The 12,713-nt window shown below is 44.1% G+C and overlaps 1 protein-coding gene across 1 annotated transcript in view; it reads left to right on the top strand.

Moving 5' to 3' along the window:
* The first annotated feature begins 2,367 nt into the window (after positions 1-2,367).
* LOC119019680 overlaps positions 2,368-12,713 on the top strand; it is a 38,358-nt gene continuing 28,012 nt past the window's right edge. The window contains exons 1-4 of the mRNA XM_037098475.1: positions 2,368-2,518; positions 10,851-10,952; positions 11,515-11,717; positions 12,220-12,386. Coding sequence (XP_036954370.1) covers positions 2,480-2,518; positions 10,851-10,952; positions 11,515-11,717; positions 12,220-12,386 — 511 coding nt within the window. The 5' untranslated portion in view covers positions 2,368-2,479. The remainder of the gene's footprint in view (positions 2,519-10,850; positions 10,953-11,514; positions 11,718-12,219; positions 12,387-12,713) is intronic.

Consider the following 12,713-nt stretch of genomic DNA (forward strand, 5'->3'; position numbering starts at 1 on the left):
GCTTTTGCATAATCCCATTAGAGGGTACATCAACACAGAGGATCACACAGGAAAAATAATCAAATCAAAATCAAATCAAATCCATTTTTATTTATATAGTCCAAAATCACAATCACATTGCCTCAACGGGCTTTACAATCCGTACGTCCTCTGTCCTTAGACACTCAATTCCAGTGAGGAAACACTTGACATGTTGATAGAAAAAAACTTTTAACAGAAATACAGATATAAGGAGATAGTAAAACAGAGGAGAGCCCAGTGTATGGCGATCCTTATATATTAATATGTGAGGCAGCGGGAGCCAGGAGAGGGAGATGGTCTCAGAGGCCTGTGGTCCTTCAGGAGGGAGCCTGAATGAAAAGGGAGGAGGAGGAGGAGGAGGAGGAGGAGGAGGAGGAAAAGATGTCTAATTAACTCATCACAAGTAAAGGACACATTGTGTGTTGCACCGGGTTATCTCAAATGGAAAATGTCACATGCACATAAAATAAGAGTGCTATCACTTTACTCTCGCTCTGTTTCTCTTTAAGAATCAGTGAGGCTTTTATTTTGAAGATGACAGGTGACAGGAAGTGATCTTGAGTATGCTGGGCTTGACTTCTGGTCTGAGAGCAGCAGAGACCTCTGGGCTCTCCATCTTGATAGAGCACTGAGGCAGCCTTCATTACTGTGAGACCAGCGTATCACTGCCCTCACCACAAATACCAAATGGAGTTAGGATGGATTCCAGTGAAGGTGGAGAGGCACACGAACACACATAATACACACTGACATCTTTCTAAACATGTCTCTCGCTGTTAAAGCTTCACATTTATGTTCAGGACCTCTTGTACAAAGATTATCTTCATCTATTCTGATGTTTTGATTACAGTTTTTTTTGGTAACACTCAAAATCCCTCACACAGTCAACACAACGATCACTGTGGACTAAACTTTCATTGCTTTGAGACGAAAAGCATTATGTGACCTTTTAAATTCAACACCACATTTCTGTGTATTTTCACTTCATTTTGTGTGCTTTTACATACTATTTTAAAAACAGTTACCTTTATGTTAATGACCAAACAGAACAGAAAATTACTGCAAATGATTTCAAGAAAGAAATGTGGGAAAAAAAATGTAAAATAATGACACGTGACACTGAGTGCCTGTTTTCATTCCTCCATGACCTCTGGAAGACTTGTGTGAAGTGAGGAAGGGGGACAAGAGAGGCAGAACTGTATGTCACTTTAAAGGATGATTCCGTGCTTCACCCTTCTCCTCCAGTCACTCACAGACGCGTCATTACTCCCCATGTCTCAACCCAATGGAGGATTTTCAATTGTGTGGACCTGAGTCACTGTTTTGATAACTTGCAACAGAAAATAGATGACTTGAGGCTCGAGTTAGATAGATAGATAGATAGATAGATAGATAGATAGATAGATAGATAGATAGATAGATAGATAGATAGATAGATAGATAGATAGATAGAGAGTAAGGGCCAGGCTGTATGAAAACATAAATTGGTGGCACAGTGACCTGATGATAAATGACTTGTCCATTTTGAATATTAACGTTTCAGAGTCGGCAGATGAGCCACTGTGTGTGTGTGTGTGTGTGTGTGTGTGTGTGTGTGTGTGAGAAAGAGAGAGAGAGAGAGAGTGTGTGTGTGTGTGTGTGTGTGTGTGTGTGTTTGTCTTCGGCTATTTCCCCTTTTCTCTGGATGTTACTCACACAGGCCATCTTTCAGGTTAATTAAAGTGCTCCCTGTCACACACACACACACACACACACACACACACACACACACACACACACACACACACACACACACACACACACACACACACACACACACTGCAGTGCTCCTTCGGTCCAGCTGTAGCTGTGGTTCTGATCATATTGCGGCAAAAAGGAAATAGAGACAAATTGCGTGCTAACGCGGCGCACCGGCGGCAGCAGCGTGAAGGTGCTGAAGTGACCAGTGAGGCGGCTGCTGTCCGTGGTGCTGGAGCGCCGCCGTTCATCATCCACTCCACCCGTTCCGTGTGTTTCATTGGTGGATGCTGAGGCTGTGCACGGGATAGGATAGGGTAGGATAGGTGTGTGTGTGTGTGTGTGGATGTGTGTGTGCGGAGGGGGGGGGGGCTCACAACCGCAGGGAGCGCGGTTGAATCACCGGGCGCGCCGCCGTCGGATCTCCTCTTCCTGCCGTCACACCCACTGCTCGGTGTTGTGGGTTCACCCCGGAGAGAGAAGGGGAGGACCGACGGCGCACACAGCAGCAGAGAGTGCTGCAGTGCGAGCGCAGCGGGGGGACTCGGAAGCGGAGGGGGAAGAGAGAAAGAGAGAGAAGGGGGGAAAAATAACACACACACACACACACACACACACACACACACACACACACACACACACACACACACATCAGCAGCCTCATTGTCGAAACTTGGTCTATGGAGAGATCTGCAGCGACACCGTAGCGACGCAGGCCGACATGGAAGAGTATTTGCGGAGGGTCCAGAGCAGACTCGGGGTGAGTTGAGAGCCTTCAGCGGCGTTAAAACCAGGTTGTGGCTGTAATGAATGAGATCGTGACGGAGAGGCTGAGAACGCTGTGCTACAGGCTGCGGTCCTGTTGCTGGAAAAGCTCACAGCAAAAAAAAAAAAAAAAAAAAAAAAAAAGCAAAAGCCTCTCACGTCCCCTCGGTACCCCCCTCCCCCCTCAAAAGCACCTGTAGCTCGACAATATGACAGTACAAGGGGGGGAAAAGGGAAGGGAAGGCGTGTTTGGCCCCATACAATAAGCTCGTTGTGTTTACAGGAGCGTCAGTGTGTGAATCTGAATGAGGGAGCTGGTTTCTAATGAGGAGGAGGCGTGACAACAACAAGTTTAGCCAGAGGCTGTCCTCCCCTGCTATCTGGTTGCTCTGCAGATACTGACTCATAATTTGCATTAGATCCAGGGCTGGATATCTGCTCGCACATGAATGCTAAACCTCGTGCAAATACTAGACACCCTCATGCATGTGGACTGAATGACTGTGGAGCCTCGGGGGAGGCGCAGATACCTTCATGTTGTTGTAGATTATGTGGCTCCAGTGTGTTTTTCTGTGTACAATCTTGGCCTGTATACATTGAGTCTGCCAGGAGAGTCCTGACACTCTTGCACAGACGGTCACATCAGGGAGCCTTTCACGGATGCTGCACATTTGCCCCCGAGGCTTCGGGCATTAGAGCTTTTCTTACAACTGCTCTTTCTACATGTGCTTGTTTAAATGGCATGACCATGTTCACAGCTGCAGCGCATGACAGGGTCTTTTCAAGACACAGGTGTATTCTGTCCTCCACAGAGTGTTAGTGATGACTCAGTGTCTGGGCAGTGTTGTTGGCACCGCTGCACTTTATCTTTGCATTTTTGGTATTTTGGCTGAGTTTCATACCTCGTGTTTGTTCATTTAACGTGTCTGATGGGAACATGCCCGGGCACTTAGTGTCAGGAACTGATCGGAAAATAACTCTGTGTCCTCATGTCGGTCCTCCAAAGACACAAACGCTCCATTACTCAGTGACGTATTAACAGTAATGATTTTTGCTGTTTTGATTCTTGAGCTTGACTTGGTACTGATCAATTTTATGCATCACGAACACACGCATCTGCCCACGATCAATTCAGTTTTTCAGTTCAATTCAAAGACTCCAGGGTCCAGAGGAAAGACACGACATTCCAGAGAATAAATAACGTGAAAAATCAGGATAAAAATGGTATGAAAGAGAAAACTGGTTTACATTGGCGTCCTGTAAAGAGACAGCTGTAGCGATGTCTCCTCATCTGGGATTGGTAAGCTTCATGTTTGTTAAGATTATTTCATTTTCAGAGACATTAAGATGCCAATTTATACACGAGAGTTCTTAAAACAGCTGGGAAAGTGTTGACTCCTGCAGCAACAAACATTTCACTCGCACAATATTCAATCTCAGTCTCTTCAGTAATATTCTCAAGGCATCATTATAAGCTACTTGAAGTCTCAGTAAGCTTGTTTGAAAGCGTGTCTGACTGTGAATACATCTTGCAGCACTGCCTATAAATATCATCTGTCGTTTCGTTCTGTGATAAAAAAAAATCTCCCAGAGATGTTTAACCTCATCGCTGACCTCCAGATCACGGCCCGACAATTTGAAGTCAGGAAGATATAACGAATATTTATTGACGTTTGTACCTTCAAACACGTCCACGCATCATTTACTGCTGTCTGCCTTCAATTAGACAACATTTTCTTTTAAATGAAATCAGCATTCACGTTCAGTTTATCCCGTCCCAACTCCCTTACAAGCAATACTGTTAACAGGAGGTATCTCTTCTTAAATGTAATCGATGTGGGTGAGAAAATAATCTCATGGGAGCTGTTCTGGAGAGGCTTTTGATCATATCTCACGGTCTTCACCTGCTTTTCGAGCACTTTAATGAATGAGCTTCAACATCACATCCAGTGTTTCCTCTGTTCTTTGTTTTGTCGCAGTGGCGGCAGGTGGTCAACTTTGGTATTTGTTCTGCGTCCATCCCTGTTGGTCTCATAGGTTTGGTCAGTTTCATATGAGTGATTTGATCATGAAGGCTGCTTCTGCACACTTCAAGCTGTGGTGGGATTGAAGGAGTGTCACGGAGAACGCTGCATTCATGCACCTTGCAAACGGCAGGTGACAAAGTCCATTTTGTAGTAGTTTTATAAGCGCTGGAGAGCATATCAGATGATGTTATCAGCGGATAGACTGGCAGTCAGCGACAGGGTAAAGTTCATTGTCCTTACAGCATGTCAGAGCTCAGACAAGTGTTTCATACTTCCTGTGTCATTCACGTAATTATCCTTTAAAGTGTGAGTGATGGTGTCCACGTGCACAAAAGGTGATGTAGTAGAATTAAAATGTGCTCTTGAAGAAAATCTGAAGTAGAAAATAACAAACATTGACATAAAAATGAATGAATCATCAATGAAACTGTTTTATTGGGTGTTATATAACGACAGTAGATAGTGTGCCAGTGATGAGCCAGTTCCATGAGATGCTTTTCATCTTAAAATAAAGGACACTAAATGTTATCTAAAATTTAGATAACATATTTTGAATAAGACAGTATTCATGCATTGTTGACATTAGCCAGGATTAATGCTGACATCTGCCTTATTCTCTTAATTAGTTACATTTCCAGCCACGTTACAGTATTCAGAACATTCACTATGTTCAGGTGAACAGGTGTCTGTCAGCACAATACAAACATGCGTACGAACAGCCTGCTGCCTGGGATGAAATGTAAAGAGGATAAGAGGGAGGATTTATCCGGCCTGTACTTCATGTAAACATAGGGAAAAGCTGAGGAGAAGAAAAGATCAAAGGAGCAAATCCACAGATCGGAGCGCGGCGGGGTAATTGAGTGATAAGGAGGGCAGCTGATGAGTGTCGTGGAGGTTGCAGATAAAGTGCAACACATGTCACGATTGTCAACCATTTCCCTCTCTTTCACTCACCCACTCACTCACACAAACAAAGGCATTCGTGCACACAGACGCACTTTATCTCGCTCTCCTATATGAACTCTGATGAGTCGCTCTTTTTGCTGACCACTCTCTATTCTCTGTCATTCTCTCTCTCTCTCTCTCTCCACTCTCCGGATGGCCACCGTCCAGAACATCCATACCTCTAATTGGCCTGGCTCTTAGTGCCTACCGAACCTGTCTTTCTTTCTCGCTCAGTTTTTCTCGGCCTAGCTCCGCGGCTCTCCGTCCTCCCACTCTCCCGTCATTTGGCATAGAGCTGGAGCAATGTGCTGAGTGGACTGTCCAGCGTCTGTCCTCCAAACACATACGCCTAAAAGGGTTTTTTAGGACCACTTTGACGTGGCTTTGGCTTTGTGTTTTATACCAAAATGTAATCATTCCAAAGTCTTAAAAGGAAGAGATAATTTTCAAACCCTATGTGTGCCCACGGAGTGCTAACATTTGTCACTATTCATCCCAATAAATGTTTACTACAGCACATAATGGTTCAAATGAAAGGAGGTCCAAATTGTCTCAGCTGGCACTCCTACTGAGATAAGGAAGTTTGGCAATGGACGCTGCAATCATTTTAAAAACATCACACCCAGCCAAAAGGAAAAAAAAACAAAACAAAACAGCATATTGATACCATCTGTCATAAGTTAGTAAATCATAAGTCATACATTTGAATAATCTCTTTTAGTGTTTTCTTTGAGCAGATATCATAGTGTTTGTATCCCTCGATGTTTGTCACACATATCATCAAGTGTTTGTGTCTTTTCTCTCTGGAACAAATGGCGTAAAGCATCAGACGTAATGAATATGAATTCCTAAAAAGTGTAAATGTATGGATGCATATTAAGTGAATGATGTACTGCGGCTCTGTGGCTGACGCTGTCGCTGCACAGCGAGAACAACTCGCATCTCATTCTCAGCCCAGGTCCTCCAGGAGTGCAGTTTTCCGTGTTCTGTCTGTGTTGAGAGGCTTTTTCCTCTGGATGTTTCACCTTTGTCTCGGTGTCCAGAGACATGTTGTCCAGGTGAAAAGGAGACTCCCCTAGGTATAATTAGTAGAGATTAGGGCTGTCCCGACTAAGGATTTAGTTCAAGGCATTAGTTGACTTGTCATGGCGTGTTTGTAGTATTAATTGAATTTTTAAAACTTTTTTTGTGGGGGCGCGAAACATTATGATGATTCTGACTGTGTTGAACAAAGTTTTAACACAGCATGCATCACACAAAACCTCAAAGACAGCAAGGAATAACTTCTTCCTATAACAATATTAACTGTCGGAATATAAAGCTATTTAACACATAATTTGAATAGAAAGTGAAGCTTACAAAACAATGTATAATGTATATTTACTAATGAAGCCACCAAAAACTTGGTCCTCTGCCATTTCATGGCTCTCCAGTCTTTGTCTGAACCCATTGTGCCTTCGTCCCTAGAGTCAAAGGCCTCGGCAGCCTCCCAAGCCTCCATCACTGGGAGTCTGCCAAGCCCGGTTCCATTGCCCACCTGCTGGGTTCCGGTTCTGGTGCTCATTCTGGCACTACTCCTTGCCAGCAGTCTTCCTCCCTGGCTTGAAAAACGCTTCACGGCAGTCCACTCGTCCCGGCTATCTGCACGGCTAACTGAGCTACAAGCAGCTGCAGTTCGCCACAGTTAGCGACTGCTGTGTTAAAAGAGAAAAGGATGGAAACGATCACTCTAGTACATTCGATGACAAGGTGCAGCTCTCGAGTTGAGCATGAGGGATTTTGTTTTTCCGCCCACTAACCGACTAGTGAAAACTTTGATCGACTTGGTTGACTATTTTTCTGTGCGTGATGGACGAATGACACAATCTGATGATCCCTGGACAGGCTCCGATGGTTGTGAACACCACAATTGTAAAAAAAAAAAATTCAAAAAAAGTACCCCGTTAGAAAACATTTAAAGGTTGTGTTGAACTTCCCCACAGCTTTTTATACAAGCAGTGATTGCTGTAAGCGGGTAAATCTCCTCATTTTGGATGTGATATTTGGCTGGAAGTATACATTGAGGCTGCCGGGCGTCTAAATGAGATTCATAGGAGGGGTTGATCGTGGTGAGACAGAAGATAGAGCTCAGAGGGAGAGCACTCAGATTGAAGGATATCAGATGGCCAATGCATGCTCGCGTGCACACACACACACACACGCACACATGCACACATACATACAGATGTTCCCCCGCTGCAGTATAACAGACACTGAGTAGCTTTTTCTCCTGCTAATGCATCGCTTCCTTTCTATCTAGTATTGATTTACTCTCTTTCTCTCTCCCTCCGCTGGCTGCAGACCTCCTTCCCTTCTTCTTCTCTCTTTCTCACGCATCTTCTCCTCTTTCTGGTCCACCCATCTCTCCCCTCTTCATGGTGTTCTCTGCTTCCCTCTCCACCCATTTGCCTCACATTTTCACTCCCTCTTATCTAATTTCTTCCCGCTCCTTTCTTACTTCTCCCTATCACATTTTTTCACCTGTCTGTCCGCCATGTTTCCTCCCTGCCCCCCACCCCTTCGACAGGTCTGACTTATCATCCTGCTGCCCATCCTCTATATATTCCCCTTTTCCAATAAGCCTCTTTGAACTCATTGCCCTCCTTACTTCAATCTCACCACACTCCCTTCCTTTTTCATTCTCAGTCTAATCAGCAGCCTCTAACCTCTCTCCTCCCCTCCCTCTCCGAGCTTTGGCCTCTCATTTCTTTTCCCCTCATTTCGTTTATCCATCTGGCCTCAGTGATGAGGCCCTCTGAGGAGAAACAAGACACTTCATTCCGTATGCATTATTACCGGAGCTTTATTCATCTATGTCCGGCAGTAAGGTCCATTATATATTGACGTCTCAACAAAGTGTTAGCTAAACCTCCAGGATGATCGTTTGAGAAAGCAAGACTTCCTAATTAAATAAAAGTTTGAGAGTCACTGCAGTCTGTGGTGCTTAAAGCAAAAGCCGCTGAATTAAATGAGTTTTTGGCATAGCATGAAGTCAGCTGACAGATAGAGAGTACGAATGGACAATCCACTACAGGTAACATTCAGTCTGTTTTCAGATTAAGAGCGTCCCGTGGAGCTGACTCGTGACTCACCTACAGTTTATTCACTTTCACTAACGTCCTGCCAGCTGCAGATTGTCCACAGGGGAAATCTGCCAAATCAATTGTGCATTATTTAAATTATGTGTTTTAACTACTGTAATATAAGCAGACTAGATTAAAACTACTGCTTCGGCAGTTTTTAACTGTTTAACTTTTTAAACTCTGCCACAGGTATGTAAAAGTGTCTTTTTTTGCATTTTCTGTAACATCCTTTAAAATGCATCTCGTCATTATAACATTTGTGTTTGCTAATAGTTTGATTTCCAGGTTTTCATATTCCATCAACATTGCTTGAATATGAGCAAAGCTCTGCTGCTCTGTATGAGCCGACTGTTAATGTCTAAATGTCAGATGTTGGCACCTCGTTAATGCGACTGCATTTTGCTCATTATGATGTGCTTTCACTCAAAGAACGACGTGAATAATTGTTTACTGTGATAAATTGGACGGCAGCACTGTTGATTACAGCATACGAAACATAGCATTGGTAAGATATTCTGCCAAGAGGGTTAAAAGAGCTTCAACATTCATACACTGATGGTGGTGGCTGCCCTGCAAGGTGCTGATCAGCACATCAGGAGCGGTCTGGGGTTCAGTATCTTGCCTGAGGATACTCTGACATCCAGACCAGGGGAATCAAACTAGCAACCTTCCAATAAGAAGACGCTGGCTCTACCCCTGAGCCACAGCCGCCCCAGCTATTACTGTAGTAACTATCATACAAGAATAGGTTTTTTCTCTCTGTCCAATGCTGCGGCACAGAGGGGGGGCTGTCTCTTTAAGGCCCTGCCTCCGAAATACCCTCATCAGATTGGTCAGCTCACACATGCCTGAGCCAGCACTGCTACCAACAACAGAGCAGCTGTGCTAAATCAACTAGCCACTAGGCATCATTTATGCAAACATCTGACTCCTTGATGTAGTGTGATGTGACAAAGTCACGGCTGAATGACGAGGCGTTTCAGGAGCAGTGTTTTGTGGGAGAAAGGAGCTTCTGTTGGCCTGGACTTGTTAACATACAAGATCTTTTACATGTACATAAAAGAGCATAATAGATCTCCTTTTAAAGCCACAAAGTCAGTAAGTATAGCTAAGGTTGGAAGATTTTTTGAGGACACACAACTGAGATTGTGACCATAAGGTTGCCAGCTGGGGATACCTGCAAGAATCTAGCCAGGAAACATGATTACTCACAGCTTTCTTCTGATATTTGTCTCTGTAAGCGTGCGTCTTCCCCTCCGCTGTTTCATTCTCTTCCATCAGAGCATCCTACAAACCCATTAAGATGAGCCACAGATAGACAGCATATTCATTGTATCCACATTTTGCTTCTTGATTAATGGCGCAGGCTGCAGGGCAGTGAGTCAGCTTATCTGTTTTAGATAAAACATTACTGATTGACACAGGACACCCAGTGCTCGCTGGAGGTGGTCGAAGGTGATTTTGTTCCCAATTAACCAGAATTCTGCTCTGTTTCCTATACTCTCAGGAAGTGTGACGAGGACGTGTGCCATTAAAATAGCATTTGTCAAATTCTGTCATGTTTTGAATCCTTAAAAAGTTCTTTTCATACTCATACTGAATGTCCAAAGAGCTGACCTATATAACTGTATTTTAATACCAATGGTGGAATCCGTTTATGAAAGTCAGGAGTGGTTTCGTTAATATCTGCCTTGTGAATAACAGAGAAAACTTAATTTTCTGCCCTTTTTCACCCAGAGATGAATGTGTAATCTTAGTAATGGAGCTGTCATTAGTGTCCACTTAAACTAAATGAGGAGTGTTTATCTGCATTGTTTGTTAAAATTAATGGAACTCATCACTTCCCTGACAAAGCGTGTTTCTCTGAGTTGGCAGTGAAAAAGTTGCTCTTGCTAATTTAGACCGTCGCTACGCTTTCACAAGCTGACTGTGCCTCTAGTGTTGAGCATGCTGAATAATATTCTCTTTCAAGCCTGAACCAAATCTTCTTGCAGCACCAGGATTTCATTATTAATGCATACTGTTGGTTACAGAATGCTGCAGTCATCTAACACCGGGTCAAGTTTCAAGTGCTACAGTTATATCTGCTATCAAAGCAAACAGTAACATACAGGACTGCCACCTGCTTCCTCTGTTAGATGAAGTAAAACAAACAGATTACGTATCACTGAAACGATGAAGCCACGCAGACACAGGCACAATAAGCTTTTATGTTTTCTGTGCCCGTTTCCAGGCGGATGTATTCGAGGGTCCCATCCATGCTGTTTTAGGCGGGCCGGAGCCAGATGTTGACACGGTGGCTGCAACACTGTGCTTGGCACTACACCTCAGCCAGGTAACATGGATTTCTTTGTTCTTTTGTTGTATCACCACTAATTTCCTTTGTGGATTGCATTGTGGGAGAGTGGTGTCCATTTATTCCACACTGGAACATGTACCCTTTTTGATATTATGCATAAACTGTGTGTGCATAAACATGATCCGTCTTACAGTTTATGGTAAAGTGCAAAATCTCCCTCTCATGTTTCCAAGTGCTGCACTATTTTGAAAAAAAGCATCATCTCTCAGATTAATGATTGTTTAAAACCTGGAACCGTGGTAATTAATTTAGTTGGTTGTTTAGTATTTTATGCAAAAATGCAAAATAAAAAGCAGCTGGCCACCAGGGCCAATATATCATGTTTTAAACCAAGAAGAGACACTAGGGCAGAACTTTTTCACACATCACTCACGTATCAAACTCTGATTTGATTAATTTTTGGTCTATGGTCTATCTTTCGTCTGTGCAAAAATCTGATGTCATACATTTTTTATTTTACATTTTAATCTACTCAAATGAAAGGTGCTTTTTTTTTAATTCCAGGTGTGTTCATTTCATTTCATTTCTTGTGTCCCAGAAGGAACCGTCAGGCGGAGTGTGCGTGCCGGTGCTCTGCGGCCGGCGATACGACGTTGTGTTGCCCGGGGAGACGGTGAGGTATCTGCAGCGGGTGAAAATCTGCGAGAGCTCGCTGCTGTGGAGGGACGATGTAGACCTTGTGAAGCTTCATCACGACGAAAAACTCTCAGTCACGCTGCTGAGAGATTGGCTGCTAGATAGGTACACACTCGCATATGCAAATCATGACAAAGCACGCGCACACACACACACACACACACACACACACACACACACACACACACACCAGACCAGTTTGTAGATAAGTTCAGCTAATATTTAACTGCTTTACAGATGAGGCTCGAGGGAAGTTGTTAAAGCCGTAACTGGAAGCAGGTTTAGTGAATTTAGGATGTTTTCTTTTTTATTGGACCAACACTGATTAATGTGTTTACAGGTGATGCTGAAGCACACACACACACACACACACACACACATGCAGACTACAAACATATGCGGACACAGTGGGTTCTGGCTGAGCCGACTGTATTTGTTGATGTGAAAATGAGCTTAAGAGTATGTTTGGGTGTGTATTCCAGGCCTGCGTGTGTTCATCACTCATGACCCAAAGGGGAGTTGTATTTATGCAAATGCCTCACAATCATCGCTCCTTCCCCTGCAGCCATCCATATCTCCTCGTACCCCCGTCTCCTCCCTCTCTTAGCTCTGAGTACCACACTTTGGAGTCCAGCATCCTGCGAGTGGTCCATCACGACGGGCAGCAGGACGCAGGGGATGATGGGGCCTCGTCCGCGGTGACAACAGTCGCCAGGGAGATTCTTCAAGAGGCAGCGGAGCACGTCGGAGCAGCGCTGGGGGAGATTCTCAGAGGTGAGGGAGGCGCAGGCAACCCCCCAGGGGGAGTAATGGGGCGGTGAAGGAGGACACACACAAATCCCCTGACATGACTCGCTTAACACCCACCAGGAGAGATGGAGAAAGAGAGAGATGAGGGGTGGTGAGTGTGTGTGTAGGGAGGAGTGTGAAAGAGTCCCATAATGTGACTCTTTTTTTAAATTCAAGTTAGTTTAGTCTGTTAAGTTGTTTCTGTTTTGTCAGGTATTTATATTTCCCTGATAATGTAAGAAAGGTTTGTACGAGTAAAAATTTAAAGGGATAAAAGGCCATTTATAGAGGAAACATTCAAAAGTAGAGAAG

The sequence above is a fragment of the Acanthopagrus latus genome, chromosome 5 (assembly GCF_904848185.1).
Source record: "Acanthopagrus latus isolate v.2019 chromosome 5, fAcaLat1.1, whole genome shotgun sequence".
Classification (NCBI taxonomy): domain Eukaryota; kingdom Metazoa; phylum Chordata; class Actinopteri; order Spariformes; family Sparidae; genus Acanthopagrus; species Acanthopagrus latus.